The sequence below is a fragment of the Lolium rigidum genome, chromosome 7 (genome assembly GCF_022539505.1).
Source record: "Lolium rigidum isolate FL_2022 chromosome 7, APGP_CSIRO_Lrig_0.1, whole genome shotgun sequence".
NCBI classification, from domain to species: Eukaryota; Viridiplantae; Streptophyta; class Magnoliopsida; order Poales; family Poaceae; genus Lolium; species Lolium rigidum.
This window is the reverse complement of record NC_061514.1, coordinates 127,380,235-127,403,274: the sequence shown is the minus strand read 5'-3', so window position 1 is coordinate 127,403,274 and position 23,040 is coordinate 127,380,235. Positions and strand designations below refer to the sequence as shown.

At 42.1% G+C, this 23,040-nt stretch overlaps 1 protein-coding gene across 1 annotated transcript; it reads right to left on the bottom strand.

Moving 5' to 3' along the window:
* Positions 1-1,159: 1,159 nt before the first annotated feature.
* Positions 1,160-17,364, bottom strand: LOC124678748 (MEIOTIC F-BOX protein MOF-like). Its single transcript, XM_047214610.1, has 4 exons — positions 16,460-17,364; positions 15,460-15,543; positions 1,686-1,748; positions 1,160-1,595 (listed from the first exon to the last, which is right to left on the bottom strand). Exons 1-4 carry the CDS (start codon positions 17,348-17,350, stop codon positions 1,347-1,349), a joined length of 1,287 nt encoding a protein of 428 aa, XP_047070566.1. The 5' UTR covers positions 17,351-17,364; the 3' UTR covers positions 1,160-1,346.
* Between the last annotated feature and the right edge of the window lie 5,676 nt (positions 17,365-23,040).

Below are 23,040 nucleotides of genomic sequence, written 5' to 3'. Positions count from 1 at the left end.
AATCTCTTACTTATGTTATTTACTCTTGTGGTAGCTTTCGTGTTTGAAGTACCTTGTATCATCATATAGGTTGCCTCACCTAGTTTGCATTAGGCTCACTTTCTATTCCGAAAAGTCTAAAAGTGCAAAAGAATTTAATTTTTTTTGTAGAACCTATTCACCACCCCATGTAGGTTACCATCTCTATCCTTTCACCTCCAAGGCTCTAATGTCACCGGAGATGGAGTGAACCAACTGCGCCACCGGCGAGCGGGAAGAAACCCTAGATGGGTTTTCATGAGCTCCTCATGATCGCCTCTTGCTGCCTCAAGTACCAGTTTTCAAGGAGGAGTTGTGGTATTTATCTCATACTTGTAGCTCTTGTACCTCTGTTCTGGTTTATAGGTCTTGCACGCATTTCTAAATCATCAACTTAACCAACGTAACACAAGATATATACTACTGCAAAACATGTATTTCCTCCATTACTAAAAAAGCTTTCCAACTTTGTCTAGATACGAAGGTATGTAGACATATTTTAGTTGTAGATTTAAATGTTATAATTTATAATGGTATAATTTTGTATTGTATACTTTATATTATATTCATTAAATTTATGACTTTAGAACCTACAAACCGGGACATATGGAGTATAAATATCGAGGAGCACGCAGATTTTACACCCAATCCAAACGGGGCCTGAAGATGGAGCAGTACCGACTATCGTGCGATGGAAACCACTGATGGTTTCTCCGAGGACTGTGGAACACTAACACTACATAAACGGCACGCTTTGCTGCTGCGAACACATTACAACATTAACGGTGCATTATCAACTTCTGTGCATAATGATTTAAAAGAAACTTCTGTGCATAATTGCTGCCTTGCTCATGAAGGTAGGCACATGAAGCAGAAGGCGGATTGAAACATAAGTCGATTGACGACAGTGGATCAACCATGGTTGCCTCACCCAGCCGTACTGTCAAGTGTCAACACGGAGAATTCATGTGGTAGGGCAATGGCACTCCTCACAATTGCTTTTTTTTGTGTGTGTAAACTCCTCACAATTGCTTGCACAGAGCATTTGGTCTGGCAAGTCGCATCAGAAGTGAAAGTAAACAAATGCAACAACATTGTCGGTTTCACTTTATCAAAACTATAGAATTGAGTAGACCGATCAGTTCGCCAAACAGCTACAGCTTCTCATGCAGTAGCATGACAGGAAGAACCAATAATGAGGAACAACGCGCACAGTGCACACCCTTAAATACAATTGACGAGTCAGAAGTACAGGATAGCCCAATGCATTAACAACAAGGTGCGTGGTAAGCCGATTGAGTAGCAAGCATCAGAACAACCCAACAAGGCTATTCAGATTCGGAATCTTCAGAGGGATACACGGTAGTGTCGACTTTGGTAAGTGTTATGACATTTTCTGGTAGATGGTCGGAAATGTCCAGCAAAATATTGACCAGCTGACGAACATTGTCACCGCTCTTATATACGATGTCGGTGTACCTCAACTTCGAGCAACTGAAATCCACCACATCTTGGCGCTGGGACGATTTCTTCTTGAACCTGGCCTTCCCTTTCCATCTCTTGGAACCTTCTGCAAACTTTGGGTGGCATGGCAGCACAAAGTAGGTTAGCAAGCTTACATACAAGAATTATGGTAAATGAAGGCAAGCATAACGAAGATAGAGTACCTGGCAAAACTTCACTACAAGCCTAACCAAATTGGGAGAATTCTGCAGCAAGTGCCGCAAAAGAGTTAATTACACTACAGGTCCAGGAACTTGCATAGCATGTGATAGTTTGGTCCTACTATTTGCAAAAGGTGATAACCTAGTCCAGGAACTTGCAAATCGGGTTCAAGAATAGTCCTCGCCAATCAAGCCGCCATCTGGCATCCACGCTGGCAGTTTGGATGCGCTGGCCTCTGTAGTTTTTGCTGATAACCCCCTGCTATTTTCGTTTTCTCTGTTTCTAGTCTGTCTGAACTGCCCGTTGGATCGTTACAGATGTACTTGGTTGCGCGTCGGCTGCACGAGTCTCCAACCCTAGTCGAGAGAGCTGAGCTGAGACAGGAGCAGCGGCGGGCGGCGAGACAGGAGCGGCGCAGCTGGTCGGCGAGAGGAGCGAGGGAGATGCCCCGCGGAGAGGAGCGAGGAAGGTGCCCCGCGGACAGGAGCTGCCCCGTGAGCTCAATGGCGTCGACGGCGCCCCGTGAGCTCAATGGCGGCGGTGGCGGAAGCAGATGGGCAGAGGAGGAATGGAAGGAGACGGCGGTCGTCTACTACCCTGCGGCGACGAGAGGTGCTGCCACGCCGACAAAGGTATAAGCTTCTTCATCGTCTCCGGCTATTTCCCCTTTTGTGCCTCCCTTGTTCCTAAATTCTTCTTGAACCAAAATTATGTACACAATTTTGAACCAAATTTGTTTTTTCAAATTCGTAGGAAAGAATGGATCAATTGGAGAATGATGGTGTGATTAGAAGCAGGAATTCCAGAGACATTGAGGAAGAAAATAGGAAGCTAGTGCAAAAGCTTAATGAAATGGAAAATGAGATAAAGAGAAGGAAATCTAGGAAGAAAGAAATGCAGAGGGCACACCATCAAGATCTGTGTTTGTGCTTTGTTCATCAGGGGCTTTGTGTGAGCCATTTTTTGTATCAATGTACATGTTTTTGGTGAAATAAAAAATTGTGCTGTGAGAATAAATGTGTGGCAAGCAATGGCAGCAATTGGATGCACATCAGATGATATTAAGCTGTACTTGATAGCACAATTCCTCCATGGCAGTAGTTGATAGCACAATGGCTATAAATCCAAATTACAGAAGTTCCACAGTAAGCATGTTTAATTGATAGCACAATCTAAAGTAAATAAGGACAAAAAATGATGCTTCTCTCAGATTTGTCACACACCATATTATGACAATATGAATCACATCTAGATGTCATCTGTGATTGTGCATTCTGGCTTAGTTGCATCTCTTGTACATTCATCTCTGGAATGTATTCCTCATTTAAATCAGGGAAAGCATTGTCATCTCCAAACATGAGGTAGTAGAAACTGCTAGGCCATGTATCCTCTATTTGTCCTCTCTCTGCCTAGAGGTGCATCATCAGTAACTGGTGCTTGTGCTAGCATCTCCAAGTCTGTATCATGTATCCCACTTGCGCTAGCATCTTCTGTTCTTTTCTTGCCAGCTGGTGCTTCATGAGGTTGGTATGCAGTTCCACTTGTGCCGTCATCTGCACTTCTTTTGTTGCTAGCTCTTGTACTAGATCTTCCCCTTGCTCTTTATGTGCTAGCCCTGTTCCTTCCTCTGCCTCTCCCTCTCTGTGAATTTGCTCTTGCTATTCCTCTAGTAGTTGCCATGCTTTCCCTGGCATTAACAACAAACTCACTTTCTGGCAGTGCTTCATGTGCTCTAGCAATTGGTACATGAGTTGCTTCCTAGACAGTTAATTTTAGTTAGTCCAATATATCATATGAGCATGGATTTAATAGCAGTAATAGAAGGAGTGTAATGTATTACCTCTTGTCCCATCATATAAACCATATGATCTTGTATGTGGCTTGGGTCCAGGGTTGGATCAGGATTTTGAGGGAATAGATTCTGCATAAAAAGCAGATAAAGCATGTCATGACAAGCAAGTGAATGACTATTCTTTGGAGTCTGAGTGACATGGAGTGTCAGATTATTATACAATGAATTTATAATGATTCCCCTATCTCTATCTAGTAACTTGTGAAGTTTGTCTGTTAACTTGTGATTTTCAGTTGTTGGCTAGCTGTCTTGTGCTACATAAATAACAGCTACTTGCAATGTGCTCAGCAGGCACACAATGGAGTATAGTCGCAGGTCCACTGGTTCAAGGGCAGAAGAAAATCCTGGTGCCCATCCTCTAGTGTACCATAGAAGGAGTGCAAGGGAGAGGCAGCTGGCAGAGAAGAGAAATAGGGAGTTCATGGAGCAAGAAGCTATTACTGGTTTGGAGCAGCTAGGTGAATGTGTTGTTAGAAGGATGTTTATGGCATTGCCTGCTCCTAATGCTCCACCAAACATTAGAAGGACTTGTCAACCTACCATGCCATCCATGTATGAGCTGCCAAGAAGAGTTGATGGGCTACATCCTAGGGAGGCAAGGAATCAAAGGCTTTGTTCAGGGGATTACCCTCCCTTGGATCAGTTGGAGAGAGCTCTAGAGGGACAATACTTGCATGCATTGGTTCCTCCACAAATAGAAAAGGAAGTGACAACATCCATTGTGCTATGCAAGGTGAAGAGAGCAATGAAGAGATGGGTGACTAGGATTAGGAACAAATTAAAGAACAAGTAGTTTGTGTGTGCTTCAGTGACAAACAATGCAGTAGTGTGTGTGTCTTTGTGTCAGTGACAAGCAATGTAGTGTTGTTTCCGGAATAAAATGTCTTGTGCCAATTACTACCAGCATTATGTCAGGAATATCATATTCTTCATCTTCTTCAGTAATTCCAGCAAGCTGTTGAGCCATTTTATTTTGCACAAATTTAATGTGACCATTTTTGTTGTTCCCAGATTTGCCACATGTAGAGCAGTGGATGTGTACTCCAGCCCTGGTAAACACCTTCACTCCCTTCTTCATTTTCTCTTCTGGTGCTTTTCTCCTATTTTTCTTAGGCCTCCCCATTACCTTTGTCAAGAGAGGTGGATACACATGATTGTTTAGAATATACCACCTATAACTCTAGGATTTCTCTATGTGATATGCTCTAAATAAGCCTTCTTTAAATTAAGGACTATGGTTCTAACATACTTGGTACAGTTATTAGGATTTTAAGGCCTAAGCTTTCGAACTATTCCTTAAATCCTACTCCTTATCATACTTCTGTTATCTCCCTTATGATGTTCTACTTCCTCACATCATGATTCTCAAGTGAATCATATATGATTACCAACTCTACCATGAAAAGTAGACTTATACGACTCCTATCACTCTTCCTTACCTCCTATGATTGACTCATCATAGGTATATACTCCCACATATTACTTATCTACATTACTTAACATTAGTCATTTGACATTTTAATTGACTCTTACTTAACTATAACTTGCATTGGTATACTTCTTCCAATAGGATATCTTCCTTATGGTTGTATCCTCTCTTTGGACTACCATGTGTTGTATACCAACTGTGGTCTACTACCACCCATTATCTTAAGCTCCAATGGTTTTCTAGTTATTTGGAATGAAGCAAGATAACTAACTAACTTTACTTAAGAAAATAGATAAGAAAGATTGACTCAAGTGTGTCAGAATTATTCTCAAGTGAATACCCATCTCAAGTCAGAAGAATATTTGGTTTGGTTAAGACAACTTCCTATAGACACTACCAAACCTATAGGTCTCCTTTAAAGGGTTTTAATCCTAGGGTCAAAGCATTTGCTCTGATACCAGCTGTGATGACCCAGCGTACCACTTGCATGGTGTAGTACACAAGTCGTTGACATAACACAAGTGAAACACCGTTCCACTCATATTACATCTCTCGAGTGGTACAAAGAAACATATGCGAGTCCAAGGTATGTCTATAGAAGGATACACGAGCTGTTTACATAAGATCAACACAACCTCCTACTTTACAGTGAGGTAAAACTTCAAATAAAGCTCCAGAAGAACGACTCGTAGTCTATCTTATTGCTAACTCAAGTTCAAGAGCTACTTGGCTTGCTATAGAAATCTAGCTACTTAGGTGCTATGATTAGGGAAAAATTCCCTTCTATTACTAGTCTAAGTTTCCACTCTAGCTGATGCAGAAGTTGACTCCATTGACTTCTTTGATTGGATTCTTCATCTTGCTGCAGTTGACTCCTTTGTCTTCAAGTTCCACGGTAGTTTCTCCTTCGGTGCCTTGATCTAAGAAGGGGGTTCAAATGGGATAGAATGAGTACGAGCGTACTCAGCAAGTTCATATTAGGAAATAGGTGTATCATGCACTAGCTACAGCCATAGACCGGAAAGTCATAGGCCAATGCAAGTTTTCATAAACATTTCTTCAAAAGGTTTATTTTATTCGAAAACTATGCCCGTCGGTCTTCACAGGTTGAACGAACTTCGTGGAGTTCCTTTCCTGCCGCGTTCGCAGTTCCCTTCCCGGAACGAGGGAGTGACGATCACAATTCAGTATCCTCTGCAGAGGTGCGTTACTTTTCCCATAAGAGAACTTATCCTTGATGCCTTGCCGAGACGCGTTTCTCGTCCACACTTCCTTGGTGTGGGGCCAGGTGTAAGATCCAAGCCAATCACTGCCTTCTCCGCGACCCTGCAAACCCACCCTTTTGTCCAACCGTACACCTCCAGTAGACTTCCCCCGATAATACGGCTTTACTCATGGTGTACTCCGGACAATCCATCATAGATGGTAGAGATTAACATCACTAATGGATGGGGATTTAAAAGGATATCCCAACCTATTGCGGCGAGTGCCTCCAACACCCCACCGTCTCTACCAATCCGTTGGCGTGCGAAGGGAAAAGATACAGCTGACTTCCCCGAGCCATTATAGATCTTATGGTCAACGCGATATGTACGGCGCTAGAATAAGCTGGACGGCATTGGTAATTAATCCTAGGGTGATATAACCCATGCAATGGAACCTCCACCATATCAACACATACCATGGTTCCATTGCCCACCACATAGTCATATTCATAATTGTAAAATAATACTTTGCTTTTCAATGCATGAGTGATAAGTATAGTACTTTGCATATAATTTGATAAAAATAATCAAACGACATGAGCAAGCGATGAACTTGCCTTTCTTGACTGCAAGATTATGCGAGCAAAAGCTTCGATACGTGATAACTCCAAATGCTTGAAATACCATCATCGTCCGGTAAGGACAATGTTTAAAGAACTGGCAAAGATGCTATAATGCGGAATATGAGATGCAATCGTCCCGAGCGTAACCTAACCTCGATGATTTAGGATGTATGAGTTGTAAAGATTTCTTTAGGGTTGGTTGCACTTTTAGAATGGTTCTCAAACAAGGTTCTTATTAGGGTTTGGTTATATTAGCATCATAACCAAGTGATATAAGACATCATAACAATTATACATATAAAGAGTAGTGGTGGAATAATATATAAAGAACAATTGTCAATTTTAGGTTCTACAGAACATGGTTGATGATTACTTATACTATACTTCAAAAGAATAACTTTTGAAGAACATGTTAATTAAGAATTAATGAGTATTTCAAAGAAGGATTAGGGCTTCTAAGGTTTGATTGACATTTGTACTTCAAAAGAATAACTTTTGAAGAACAGGTTAAATAAGAATATGAACTACTATACATAGGAGCTATGGCTTTCTAGGGTTTACTATTGGATTCATTTAGTTCACTAATAAGGATTTAGTTGGGTTCTTAAATAGAATTGGTCTATATATAACAAGTATTAGCAGGTTTATTACTATGGTTGATTATGGTTATCATATCAAAGAATGATGGTTATCAAGATGGTTCTATAGATTTGCTATTAGGTTTACTATAGCTTCACATTTCTTTTACTAAATAATCACTAATGGTTTCTAAGCTAAGTGGCTTATCATTTCCTAAGTAAGGTTTAGTGGAATCGGAGCATGTGTTGTGATTTGCTACACCAAATTGGTACTAGGGTTTAATGATTGAGGTTGATCTTAATGGTATGGTATATAGGAGTGGTGATCAATGGTACTAATCCAATTAACAAGTTAGGGTTTATACCTAGGTGATACTAGTGAATCATATAGGTTTTAAATTGAAATAGAAACATGGAATGATAATCTCATGTGACTTGGTTTTATGCTAGTGGATCATAAGCATGCATTCATTGGTTTCTTTTTAGGGTTCTATAGGTATAGATGAATCTCACATGATCACATGAAATAATGGGATCCAGGTCTTACTCAATTTGAAACTAGGGTTTATAAATTATGGTACAATTCCTAAAATGATGATTGGAAATATAGGTGTGGTTACTAATTACTTTGAAATAACATTAGTAATGGTTTGATATTTTATTAAGTTTCACAAAATTTAATAATCAGAGTAACTTTTATTTAGGTTTAATTAAGAATCAAAGTTTATTAATTGTTGTTAGGTTTTTAAAATAATTAAATTGTTAACTAAAGATGTTTAAGTAAATAAGTTTTGATTTACCAAAATAATATTGGCTTATAATATTTCCTGGAGTTATTACTATTTAAAGAAAATAGAAAATAGTAATATGCAAATTAGGGTTTATGAATTATCAATAATATTTAAGTGAATGCCATTATGGTAAATAAAATTAATCTTAACATTTTACTTAGTTACTGAATAGTTAAATTTAATTTTGGAACTTAATTATTTATTGAATTCCATTTGCATTTTAAACAATTAGAAAGACATATTTAATAAAGATGAAAATAAGTGAATTTTTATTTTGACACACATTTTTGTTTTATATTTTATTTGAATAGATTTTATTTTTGTGAGCATTTTGATATATTATTCATATTTTTCTGAGTTGAAATGGAATTTCTATGATTTTGTAAAGTTTTAGTGATTTTCTGGAATTAAAATTAATTTGAAAACACTACAGATACCGGTTCACATCTAGCCACTGCGACTGACGAGTGGGCCCGTTGACTGGGTCCATTGCCACGCGGGCAAAGACCAGTCAACCGCGACCAATGGCCCCACACGACACGTTGGCGTTGCCGGCGGCTAAACGCCGGCGACCAATTCACGGCGGCGCTACGCTACAAGGCCTCCCAGGACGCGCGAATAGGATTTTCCGACTCCCCTCGAGCTACTGAGCACGATGGTGTTGTTGGTTTGGCGAGGGGATCACCGGAGCTACGCCGGCGACCATGTCCCGCGGCGGTTTACTCCGGCGAGCACACGAACTACGGCTACGGTTGATGCCAGGAAGCAATAGAGGGTCCAGAGATGCGCAAACTCACCTTGAAGCTCAAGGTGTGGTCGGCTATAGCGATTGTCGATGGAGACGGCGAGGAATTCGCCATTACCGGCGAGGTACTGCGGAAGGGATCGATGAAATTCGCCGGCTTGAGGAAGATCCAGCATGATTCCTTCCTCCCACATGCTCTACGGCGACAGGCGCTCCTCCTAGACCTCACGGCAAGCTCCGGGGTGGCCTCAATCATCGGCTTCGTGCTCGACGCCGGCAAGCGATCGAGGAAGAAATCGAGGGCTAGAGAGATGCTCGAGGGGAAATGGATGGTTGGATGAGATCAAGGGGTGCTCGGCGGTGCTTTCCCCCTATTTATAGGCCGAGAGGAGCTGCGAGACCTCGACACGATGACGACGACGGTCGGGAGGTGGCGGTGCTCGGAGAGTTCATATGGGCGAAGATCTTTTGCTTCCGGATATGCTCGGACGCGAGATGTATAGGGAGTGGTTACGGGAAGCTTCGCGGCGTCCGGGCGTGCTTATCGTCGACGAGGGCGGCGTCTCGCGCGTTGCCGCGGTGTCGGCCTCGGAGAAGAAGACGACGACGGCGACCTTCTTTTTAATCGCGAAACGGTACGCGGACCGTTTTTGGTTGGGTTGGGCTACGTCGTGGGCTTCAGCTGGGTAGGCTTCGTGGGCTGCGACGGCCTGCTGAGGTCCACCAGGTAAGACTCTCCTTTTTCTCCTTTTTCCATTTTCTGTTTTTATTTTCTGTTTTGAATTTGAATTCAAATTTGAATTATGTTTTGTTTTGCAGGTTCTAAATCATTTGAATATCAATATAACTTGATAACAATGCTCACTGTATAATCTTGTTGTTTAAACAAATATTTAGTTTAGGATTTAATTGATATCTTGTGAGGCTTGAGTAAAAATATAAATGGTTTAGTTATTTATTTCAATATCCTTTTTAATTTGGAAACCAGATCTATTTAAATGATTTGAAATTTAGAACATGTGCATGGTGAACATATTCTATTTTGTAAGTGCTTAACCATAATGATTACTCACATATAATTGAATTATGGCTAGGGTTTAAAATAAATGGTAATGAAATGGAATTGTGTTATGATTTTATGTGGATAGTTATTTCTAAGGTTTTAAGAAGATGGTTAAGAAAGTTCTATAATCACTAATCTGGTTTTAGTAAACTTTAGCTTGAGCTAATTAAGATGGATCCTATGTTTATAATTAGCAATGCATTTGCTAATGATGGTTTAATTTATGGAACACTACTTCATTTGGTCTACCAGGATGGAAAGGTAGGGTTTAATATTTTATGTGAAGTGATTCCTATGTGAAAGGTTTAGGGTTTTGGTGATGCTTCACTAATTGAAGTATTAAACAGGCATGAGGCATGGCAGGGTTATAATTATAATCCAAAGTAATCCATGGGTTGGAATTCACATGTAGTTTAGGGTTTAAGTTGTGACCACCAATATGATACACAACTAGAATTAGGATATGGCATAAGCTTTGGTTATGTTTTACTAATGGGGCATGGCTCTCACCTCCAAGATTAAAGGTTGGTTTGAACAAGTAGAATGTAATACTACTCTAATATTCTCTAGGATAGACATGGATATGGTTAGCATCTATAACCTCTCTCACTTCTCAATATCTTGGAATATCCTAAGGTCCTACTAAAGATATGATGATATGATCCTCTAAATATATAGTTTCCCTAGGAATTCTACCTTGGTATCTTCTGTAGCTTGTTCTTCAGGAAATCTGATAAACCTGCATCTTGTGGTATGCCTCCACCTCCTAGCTTCTTCATCTTGATCCTAGCTAATGTATGGAGTGGCTCTATGTGTGTGTTTCCTTGTTTCATGCTACAAGATGATGAAATGGATGAAGGGTGTGGCTCTATTTATAGGCTTGGGCAAGCTCTAGTATCATGACACATAGGTGGTGACTCTTGAATTGGTTTGATGAGTAAGGTGCTTGGTTGTCATGCCCTCATCCATAGCAATCCTTTGAGCATGAGGTGGTAAAGCTTGGAAAGCAAGTCATGTAGATATTTTCATCCCACATGGCATAGAGATTATCCTCTCATATGATTTATTTTTGGATAGCCAAGTGGCATTTGCTACTAAATATCATGTGGATGGTTTTTATTATTGTGGATGAGTCATCATATCATATTTGATTGGATTTACATTATAATATTGGTAAAAAGTTAAAGTTGAAGGTTATTCCTCAATTTTGGATAGTTGGGTTTGATTTCACCAAGGCATGGTCATATGAGTTTCAAAATACTCATAGTTAGTTTGATTCAAATAGTTTGAACTATAATTCGTAATGTAAATGGATTTAGTTTTATGATATTCCATGTATTTAATAAGTTATGATTTAAATAAGAATGTGTGGCTTTTATGCACTTTAGACCACTGTGGTTTACCTTATTTATAAGTGAATTAAATTACACACAAAGGTAGTTGCTAACTTTTAAGTGTTGTGTAATAGTTCTAGTTCCTTTTTGATCCAACCTATGGATCAAATTATGTCTACCCAAAATAAGGGTTTAGCAAAGATCACGAGTGAAGTTTATAGCGCTTGACTTGATGATCTTCTTCAATTCCGGCAAGTCAAGTGAAACTTCGATTCTTGTGACGAGTTTTATTTGAAAGCGCGAAAATTCCCCGGATTTTCTATGCATGAATGCAATACACACTTTGGTGTTCTCTCATTTTATTGACTCTAAACCTGGGATATTACATCATTCTTCAGTGTCTCTCCTCTATGGCCTGCTTTTTGAAAATTCTGAATCAAATGCCTCACACAAAACCTGTGCTCTGCATCTGGGAAGACCTTTTCCACTGCATTTATCAGACCCTTTTGTCTGTCACTCGTAATTGTCCAAGGACTTGTGTTGATAATTTTGAGATCATCCCTGAGTGTTGTGAGGAACCACTCCCAAGAACTTGTGCACTCCACCTCCACCATGCCCATGGTAATGGGAAATATGCATTCATTGGGGTCTATGCCAACAGCAGTAAGCAACACTCCCTTGTACCTTGTTTTAATATGACATCCATCAACACAAATTAATGGCCTGCATCCAGTGAGAAATCCTCTTTTGCAGGCATCATATGACCAGTACATTGTTGCCAAGTGTTCCTTCACAATTTCACTCACTGCTTGTTTCACAGAATTGGTGGACAGGAAGAAAGTTGATCCAGGGTTTGCCCTCTTTAGCTCTTCACCATATTCCCTTAGTAGAGAAAATTGTGCCTCCTCATTACCATGGATTTCAAACAGTGCAACCTTCCTTGCTCTCCCCAAATTCCACCTATCAGGGCACATGTTGTATTTTCTCTGAACCTTTGCTGCAAATGACTGCAGGTCCATTTTTTGATTGTCTCTGAATTCATTAATGAATTGTGTGCATAGGAATTTAGCTGTAAGAGTTCTCATTTCATAAACTCTCTCACATCTGTGTTCTCCTTCATAAGATGTCACCACATATCCACCTGACCTCTGCAAATCAAAACCTATCTTGAGCCTCCATGGACAACCTTCCTCACACCTAGCATGGAGCCTGGTTCTGTCATTCTTTGTTTTCCTTGTCTTCACCCTCTCTCTGATATTGTATGCATTCACTGCCTGCCTTGCCTCTTCAATGCTAGCAAATTTCATGCCAATTTTGAATACAGGAGATTCCATGTACACTACTGGGTTAAATGCTGCAAATTTATACTCTAGTTGCAGTCTTTCTCCTTCTTCCAAATTCAGGTCTCTGTCTTCTAGTTGTGAATCAGTTTCCAGGTCAGCAGCAAGCACAATCTCATTGTTGTCATGCAAGTCAGTGTCAACATTGTCCAAGAACAGATCATCATCTCCAGATTCTGCATCATAGTCACTGTCAAAAAATTCAGAGTCTGTTGAGCTATCACTGTCTGAATCATCTAGACATGACTGCACACACTCCTGCCCAACATCTTGTGCTACAACAATTGATGTTGATGCTGCTTGTTCAAAGAGTTCAACATCATTTCCCACTCTAGCAAGTGATGCTCTAGCCCTCACAAGGTCAGCCCTGATCAACCTGATAAAATTTGTATGATCAACAAATATTACCAGGGTTTTATGCACTTTTGCTTTCCTTCTCATGTCAATCAAATCATCATCAGTAAGCAGAGGCACCAAACCATCAAACAGGTCTTTACCTGGGCTAATCCAGTACACATGAACCTTCTCATCCCTCAGACAATCAAGCACACACAAAATGTGATCAAGGGTTGAGTTGTTCCAACTGTCAATTAGCAGATTATCAAATACAGAGACTGTGTCATCCACATACTGCAACTTTTCAGCAAGGCCACAAAAAAAGCCATTGTGGCACACCTAATTTGGAGAGAAAACAGCTAATTTGGAGCAAGCTTTGGATTAGTAACTGCAAAAAAGAAGAACAAGACAAAGAATCATTCAACAGTGATATGTAAGTTGATTTGAATTGTCAATGCTTGTCTCATTACAAGTAATGTTGCCTTGTGTGCATTGTCATCTTCCTGCCACATCCACCTTAAATATGGGTGCCACAATGTGCTACCTGGCCAAATTGAGCTCAACCATGGAACACATTGAGTGGAGTGACAAAAAAAGAAGAAGCACTGGTTCCAGAAGAAGCTCTGTTCCAAGGTTGAGCTCAAGTGCTAGTGTAAGAGAATATAGAACAAGAGAGAAACAAGTGCTAGTCTACCACAGAAGAAGTGCTGAGGAGAGGGAGGCAGCAGCTGAGAGGAATAGGCTACATAGGCTAGCTCTAGAAGTGGATGCTGCAGCTGGCCTAGAAGAGCTAGGTCATGGCATGGTGTACTCTCCTGCAAATAGGCATGTAATGTCTGAGATAACAACCTCAGTTCAGCCAAACCAACCAAACCAACCTAGAGTGTATGGCTCTACTGCAGGTCAAGCTGTTAATTACCCTGGAAGACTACCATTTGATCCTATCTTTGTGCCTAAAAAAAAGAGGATTCCATGATAGCTGCTGTGATGTTGTGCAAGATCAAGAAAGGCATCCAATGGTTTGCAAAGAAGGTGTCCAACAGCATGAGTTGGAAGAAACAGTAATTTGCTATCTATTCCTACAACTTTCTGTCTGTCTAGTTTCAGAGTTAATTTCCTAGCATTTCCTATCACTTGTGCTTGTTACTACTGCACTTGTATCTCCATTTGCCAATGTTCCTCTTGTAATATGAGTGTTACTAATGTACTTCATCTCTATCTCCATTTTGTTGTTAGAGTTAACACTTAACTCAATTAGAAGTTAACTCAAAAACTGAAACCATGAACACCAAATTTTCAGAGTTAACACTTGCAGAATTCTGCCTAAGTTTGAATTTTTTTGCTCCTATTCCACGACAAGGAATCAAACTAACATATGTATCACAGAAAATTAACCAAAAAAACTCAAAATTCTCGGATTGAACGAGATTACTGTACGCTTTTCCGCCTAATGCAACAAGCAAGAACTGCCTCAATACACCTCACCTATGAACGATAATGGCCTCAGACGACATTGTCGTTCATTACTGATCGATTCGTCGCCAAATTTCGGCTTCCTTCAATTTCTATCTTACCCTCACCAAGAACAGCTTCGTGAGGCGGGAAGCAGAGGAGCAGAACCAGAGGGAGAAGACGATATCGAGGACGGCGAGGCATACCGTAGGGTGGCGGATCATCCTTCCAGAGCCTCTCCCGAATCTCCGGCGCGTCCATCGGCTGCAGCGGCGGAGCAACGGCGGAAGCAACAGCACGTGCGCGATGGAGAAGAACAGCAGCGCCGATAATTTTGTTCCAAAAAAAAAGAAATAACTACTTAACCACCAGGCCATCCGCGCGGGGGGACTTAAACGGCAGAACAATTCTTTCCAGGGGTTATTTGCAAATAGACCAACGCGACAAAAACCACCTGGCCACCGATTCGGACTCCAGCGTGGCTCAGTCCGACTCCGAGGACTAAACCTTCACATCGTTTGCAAGTTCCTGGACTAGGTTATCAGAGTGTGCATATATGGAACATGGGGGCATGTGAACCCACTTTTTTGAAACGTTCCGTTTGTGATGTCAAAACATGTTTTAAAAATCGAAACACAAAATGATTTCCCAGATGATCTCAAATATGTGCCCTGGACATGAGTTTCGTGACGAAAAAACTTTTTTATTTTGTCTCGGCAAAAAAGTGAAATTTTGCAGGGCTATATAGTAGTATATATGTGACGTATTTTGTCTTTTTTAGATTCTGAAATAAAAAAGTGGTTTCTCCACGAAAACTTTCTACGCACACATGAAACATGCGTACGTACCCGGATATTTTTATTTCAGAATTTTTTAACATTTGGAAAATGCATTTCCAACTAGGGTTCACATGCACCCATGTTCAAACCGTACTTTTCCAGGTTATCACCTTTTGCAAGTACTAGGACCAAACTATCACATGTTATACAAGTTCCTGGACCTGTAGTGTAATTAGCTCGCCGCAAAAGTTGGAACTTGTCACCCAGATCACATTCATCCAGCAATAAGGTTGTTAGGTTTTTGAAGGTTTTAATGGGTTTCTTGTCTGGCACCTGAAAGCACAAACTAGAACCATATAATGCATGCCAGTTCTTAAAGAACAGGTAGAGAGTAAACTCAAAGTCAAACAGTATGCACATCTGTTGATAGTGTCCACAACCTGCTTTGATCACTAGTATGTAAGGATTCTGGGGAGCTTAAGAGGAGGGAAATCACCTATGGAATTACCGCGGCATGGAAATTACTTTCATGCCCTTTATCAACAGCAAAATGTCTTAAGTTGCACTAGTATCGCTCGAGAAGGGTATTGTTCACCAAGCACTACTACATATTGGCACCAGACAACCCATCAACATGGATGTTAGAAACTGTCATGGTTCTTATAAAAAAGTTGAAGGACCTTTGTGATAAGTGGCCATCACTAAGTGTTCTTATCAACAACAGATTTTTAGGACACCCATCTGAGAAGTGAGGAATGGCAAACGGTTTTCCCAGCCATATGCGTGATGTCTTTGGCCAATGATCGATGAAAGCTCACTAGACCGAAAACAGACCGACCTAAAGAAATTTGCCGCAACAAACCCGACTACCTCACCGTGCATATGGACAGGATACCGTTAGTGATGTCCTTTTATACCCATATTACATTAGGCTATCTATAGTGCGAAGGCAAAAAAAATGCAGAACCATGCATTTTCTTTTGTAGAAGAGAGAATATTTGAATCAGGGTTCGGAGGTGCGCACAATAGATACCAACATCAGCCCCTAACAAGTGAAATTATACTGAACATGATTGCTACATCGCTAGTAAGGAATAAATGATATAGGGATAAATCAAGTAAGGACCTAACCGTAGATCATTTACAATTGAGATGCAAGAACTAAGAAAAAAATCATAATTTGATGTAAGATTAGTTGTTATCAAGATAAAGTTTCGTGATTATCAGAAGAGAATGCATAGAGACATACCATCATACTGAAACCCAACAGCTCCAGGCTTGTCACATTGAATAGACCTCTAAGAAGCTCAAATTGGCGGGAAACTTCTTGAGGATGTGAAATCTGGACACGCATGGACGCTTTCACAAGGGATGACATTTCATTTACTAACACTAAGATGTGGTCAAGAGTCTCAAGGTTTAGATGCAGATAAACAAGATGAGGAGCTGTTATAATCAGCTGATTAAGAGGATCTCCAAAACCAACATAACCAGCATGAGACCCATCCATTGTCAGGTTCTTCAGAGAGGGGGATGTAATTTTCTGAAAATAAATCGAACACTTTCTCATTTCCAGCTCAACCAGAACATGACACACATAAAGGACCTGCTCTGCGAAACTGAAGTCCAGTGACAGGCCGAGAAGGTGTAACTTTGTGAGGCGGCAAGAACTAGAAGGTCCATACCCCAATACCAATGGTACTTCAGCCGCTCCATGACCATGGTCATATTGAACATGAAGCACTCTAGGGGAGCACTTGAGGCCACGGCGAACCCACCTACCAGCATCCGCAGGCCTCGCTTGATATGCACAACTTAGATGCAGCCGGAATGAATCCAAGAGTGAACCATCCTGATGGCGATGGAACAGAAGGTAATCTGTGAAATCCGCAAACTTTTCATACCCCGGCCGGACTAAGTCCCAGTCCATGATTTTTCTGTTGAACTCTGGCAGGTCGATGTCAAGATTGGGCACGGAACGCCAGAGGTGCCTCCACCTCTTGGCCAGCACGCTCGTCTGGACTACCTGGTGGGCCTTGAGGAACGACATGATGGTGTGGACGAGCGCATCCGGCAGGGCGCTCAGCCGGTCCTCGGCGGAGGTGCTGCCTGTGCGGGCCTTTTTCCTGGAGGCATCCATGGATGCAGAAATGGAAAATCCTGCAGACCACCGGTTGCAATTAAAAACGCAACCTTTGCATAAAGCAAGAAGGAAATCTACATCCAGCAACAGACCAACGTAGCCAAAAATACCAACTAATTTGAAGAACGGGGACATAATACGCAGTATCAAAGCATCAAGGAATGATTTGAAGAGGTCGTAAGAACACCGACCCGATGCAATCAAACGACTGGAGGATCTACAAGGGGAAACGAGGAGCGGTGCTGGCGCTAACCAGAGATGTGGGCCTCTCGGCGAGGTGCTTGCTGCAGCAAATGGTTCCTCGCGGAGAAGGGATGGCCGGCGGCCGAGACCCTAGCCCAAGCTCGGCGCTGCTCCAGTCTGATTTCCCGAGACGGCGAGGAAAAAATGGGTAAACCCTATTTCCCGCTTGCTTCCGCACAGCAACTCAGCAAGGGCGTCGCCATCCGGCAATAGGCCAGGCCCAGTTAGCCCCACGGTGTACCCTGTTTTTCGCACAAGACCGGTTTTTTCTTCTGTTTACGATTTTCTATTTCCTTTTTTTATATATTTTGTCGCTGGGTTTCTGATGCACTTCTTTTCAGTTTCGTTTCTTCTAAGAGAACAAATATTTCCATATTTTTTGATTTTTTTGTTTCTTTCTCGTCTTTTTTACTGTTTCTATTTATGTTGTATTTTAAAAAATGTTCACAGGTACAAAAATACCATCATCCCGAAAAATTCAAAATTCAAAGAGTGCGACAAGGGGGGTTTCATACTCGCCACAATTGCTTCATAGGTACCCGTGGAAGTAAAAAGAAGAAACAACTTCGTTAGCTTCACTTGAATGAGGCTATTGAATTTGAACTGATGCACCGATCCGCTGGTAGTATATTTCCAAAAGACAAAGCATAACGTAACATGAAATGCAAAGCCTGACAGTAATGTGGAGGGACAGGCACACTGCGCCCTCTGAAGTCAACAAGGAAAACTAGTCCGAGTTTAGCCCTTTCCTTAATAGCAGTCATCAGTACATCTTGAAATACTACACCCAAACACGGTGCGTGGCAAGCAGGTTGAGTACAAAAGCATCGGCGCAGAACACAAGTAGGCTATTCAGAATCAGGACTTTACACGGCAGCTTCTACTTTGGTAAGAGTTATAGTATTCTTCGGTAGACGGTCTGAAACTTCAAGAAGAACATTGACCAGTGACCCAATATTGTCGCTGCCCTTATATATGATTTCAGTATACTTCAGCTTCCAGCAACTGAAATGCACCGCATCCTGACACTGGGACGATGTCTTCGACCTAGCCTTTCCTTTCCCTTTCTTCGAACCTTTGGAGAACTTTCGGCAGTAGCACAACGTATTCCTGTAAGTTACAAGCTCACAAGAAAGAACTGCGGTAATGAAGGAAAATTACCTGACAACACTTCACTGTGAGCCTCTCCAGATTAGGCGAATTCTGCAGAAAGTGCCGCAGAAGCTGGAATTTGTCACCCAGTTCACAATCATCCAGCATTAGGGTTGTCAAGTTTTCGAACGTAGGAAATTTAACAGGTTCCTCATCTGGCAGTAGCTGAAAATGGAAAATCAATCCTGAATAATGCACACCAATTTAATCATACAGAACAAGTGGAAAGTAAACTTAAACAAAACAGTGCAGCTCTATACATCAGCCCTCACATCCTACTTGATCACACGTGGTCTGAGCGAATCAAGAGGAACCATGGAGTCACTACGAAATTTATAAGAAGAGCATTATCCACCATGGGTGAGAGTAAGGAGTCACATCTCACATGGCTCATTGGAGAAAGGGAAGTATTTGAATCAGAGTGTACAAGTAAGCCACCATAGATACCAAGTTACCAACATCAAACCCTATCAAGGGGAGTTACATTGCATAGGACTGCTAGTGAAGAGCAAAAAGTAAGGATACAATAAAGTAAGCAACAAACTAGAGATCAGTTGCAAATAAAAATTGCATTCTGAAGTTCGACTACTATTAGCTGATTATAACAAGAGAAACACATTTCTATTTTTGCGGGAGCAAGATAAACATATCTATCTATCAGATATAAAGGCATACCCGTTTATGGAAACCCAATAGCTTCAAACTTGTCACATTAGATAGACTACTCAGAAGGTCGCATTGATTGCCGTTTTCAACATCACCAGGCAGACGAATGGATGCGTTCACAAGGGATAACATTTCATTTAATAATAGTACTACAAATCCGCCATAAGAATCCCGTAGGTTCAGATGCAGAGATGCAAGATGTGGAGCTGTTATAATCAGCTGGTTATTAGGCTCGGTCCTATAAGGAGCATCACAACAATCAATAATCAGGTTCTTCAGTGAGGGGGATGTAATTTTCTGAAAACTAATCCAACACTTCTTTATGTCCAGCTCAACCAGAACATGACAGACAGAACTGATCTGCTCTGCGAAGCTGCAATTCAATGACAGACCGAGTAGGTGTAACTCTGTGAGGCGGCAAGAACTAGGAGGTCCAGACCATAATTCCAAAGGTATTTCAGTCCTGTAATACCCATTATGCTGAAAGTGAAACACTGTAGGGGAGCACTTGAGAGCACGGCGAACCCATCTACCAGCATCCGTAATCCTTGCTGATGTGCTTGCATATTCACCACTTAAATGCAGCCCAAATGTATCCAGGAATGTACCATCTTGATGGCGATGGAACAACAGATAATCTGCGAAATCCACAAACTTCGCATACCTCGCTTGGATAGCGGTCTGGTCATGCTCCTTGATTTTGCTGTTAAACTCTGGCAGGTCGATATCAAGATTCGGCACGGAACGCCAAAGGTGCCTCCACCTCTTGGCCAGCACGCACGTCTGAACCACCTGGTGTGCCTTGAGGAACGACATGATGGTGTGGATGAGGGCATCCGGCAGGGCGCTCAGCCGGTCCTCGGCAGAGGTGCGACCTGTACGGCCCTTTTTCCTGGAGGCATCCATCGATTCAGTGGGGGCGAATCCTGCAAACTACCCGATGCAATTAAAAACACCACCTTCACACACCATAAGAAGAAAATGTACATCCAGCAACAGATCAGCAGGGTGAAGACACGAACTAAACTGAAGAACGGGGACATGATACGCACTATCAAAACATAAGGGATGTACTACTCGAGGAAGTCGTAAGTACTGAAACGAATGGAGGATCTACAAGGGGAAATGAGGAGCGGTTCTCGCGCTTACCAGAGATGGGGGGCTTCCGGGCGAGGTGCTTGCTGCTGCAAGTGGTTCGTCGCGGTGGAGATCGAAGAGGAGTGACCTGCGGCGGAAGACCTAGCCCAAGCTCGGTGCCGTCACTCCACACTTCGGCAGTCTGATTTCCCCAGAAGGCCAGAAAGGGAGAGGACCGGTGGGGATAAAAAACTAGGCGAAGATTAATTCACACAACTGTGCACCGACGTGCGGGACCGCTCCCGCGCCGACTCGTGGCGTGTGGGCAGCGTTCCTCGTGGTCGTGGGAGCTACGTTTGCTACGTGGAGTGCCTCATTTTTGTATGATTTTTCGTTTATATACTCTGGTTTACTCTGTTTTGCTTCCTTTACCGTCGGAGTTTATTTTTTGACTTGTGCACTAGAAGTACTGATAAGTGTACATGAGCAGTATGCAGATGTGTATAAGGACAATACATATCAATGCACATCAAGCATGCTACCTCTCTATAAAAGAATGTTGCAAATTGTCTGAATATAGATATTTTTAATGTATAGATACATTTAAATCTAGGCAAATCTTCGACATATTTTTATGAATGAAGGGAGTATAATATACCCTACTATAAATTATACACGCTAGGCACCCATCTTATAGCGATGTGAGGACCTTACTCAGGTAATTGATTGGGACTGTTAGGAATATGCTTGTTGTATTACCGGGGGGCCAAAGACCACAATATATAGTACATATATAGGTGCACATATGCAGAAAGCCCCCTAACATATGGGGAAAATACAATATACAGATATATACATCTAACACCCCCCCTCAAACTCATGGTGGATCCACAACACTGAGTTTGGAGAGTAAGAAATCATCGCTGCGCTCGAGTCCGTGCCTTTGTAAAGAAATCCGCCAACTGCAAATCCGAAGGCACATAATGAACCGCAACAACATCATCCCGTACACCGAGCACGTGTGTAAAAGCATCAACACCAATATGCTTGGTCAGCTCATGCTTGACCGGATCACGTGCAATACTGATAGCACTTGTACTGTCAGACAAAAGTGGAGTGGGTGTCGTAACAGAGACACCAAAATCTGCAAGCAAGCACCGTAACCAAGTCACCTCAGCAATCAACAAAGCCATAGCCCGCAACTCAGCCTCAACGCTCGAACGGGAAATTGCAACCTGTTTCTTCGTCTTCCAAGCAACAAGCGAACCACCAAGAAACGCACAGTAAGCAGAAAGTGAACGACGATCCGTAGGATCACTCGCCCACGTAGCATACGAATAGCACTGGAGCTAGAGAGAGCTGGAACGGGGAAAGAAAAGGCGACGAGTGATCGTGCCACGAAGATAACGAAGAACACGGAGGAGATGACTATAGTGAACAGGTGGTAGGAGCTGAGACAAACCGACTCAGAATATGAACAGGATAAGAAATATCGGGACGAGTGACAACAAGATAAACAAGACTCCCAACAAGATGGCGATAACGGGTGGGATCGGGAAGAGGATCACCATCGGTAGGGACGAAGCTTAACATTAAGCTCCATAGGAGTATCGATCGTGCGCTCATCCCCAAGAGCAAGCACGAGCAAGAAGATCCTGAATGTACTTTTCTCGAGAGATAGAAAAGCCATCAGAAGTGGAGGAAACCTCAATGCCAAGAAAATAGCGAAGAGGACCAAGATCAGTCATAAGAAACTGATCACGAAGACGAGCCTTGACGAAGGCAATATACTTAGGATCATCACCATAGAGAAGAAGAAGAGTACGTCCACGAGGAGAAGTGTGAATGAAAAGTGCTGGATCATGAAGACTAGGAGAGAAACCAGCAGCAGTCACGACAGAGGCGAAGCGCTCAAACCAGGCACGAGGGGCCTGTTTGAGACCATAGAGAGAACGTCGAAGACGACAAACCATCTGAAAGGATCGTATGCCGCACCTAGAGGGGGGGTGAATAGGTGCTAACCAATTTTTAGTTCTTTTTCAATTTAGGCTTGACACGAAAGGTAAATTCTCTAGATATGCAACTAAGTGAATTTACCTATATGACAAGGATATCAACTAAGCAAGGTATAGCTACGCAATAATAGATAGAGTGGGATAGAGGTAACCGAGAGTGGAGCACGCGATGACACGGAGATGATTCCCGTAGTTCCCTTCCTTTGCAAGAAGGTACGTCTACGTTTGGAGGAGTGTGGTTGCTACGCAAGCCAAACCAACAGCCACGAAGGCTTCACTCAGATCTCCTGTGAGCAACGCCACGAAGGCCTAGCCCACTTCCACTAAGGGATTTCCTCGAGGCGGAAACCGGGCCTTTACAAAGTTCTTGGGGCACACATCCACAACCAAATTGGAGGCTCCCAAATGCTTCGGTGAGGATGTAGATCGGTGTCTTCTCCTTCGAATCTCCAAAGATCAAGAGCTTTGGTTGGGGGAGGAAGGAGATCTTGCAAATCTTGACTTTCTTGAGGTGGCTCTAATGGAGGTGGCTTG

Excerpts from the sequence above, each read along its gene's own strand:
- LOC124678748 (XM_047214610.1), bottom strand. The coding sequence starts at position 17,350 with ATGGATGCCTCCAGGAAAAAGGCCCGCACAGGCAGCACCTCCGCCGAG. Across the intron at positions 15,544-16,459 it reads TGTTGGGTTTCAGTATGATG|GTGCCAGACAAGAAACCCAT; the intron begins GTATGTCTCTAT and ends TTGTGCTTTCAG. Across the intron at positions 1,749-15,459 it reads ATCTGGGTGACAAGTTCCAA|CTTTTGCGGCACTTGCTGCA; the intron begins CTTTTGCGGCGA and ends GTGTAATTAACT.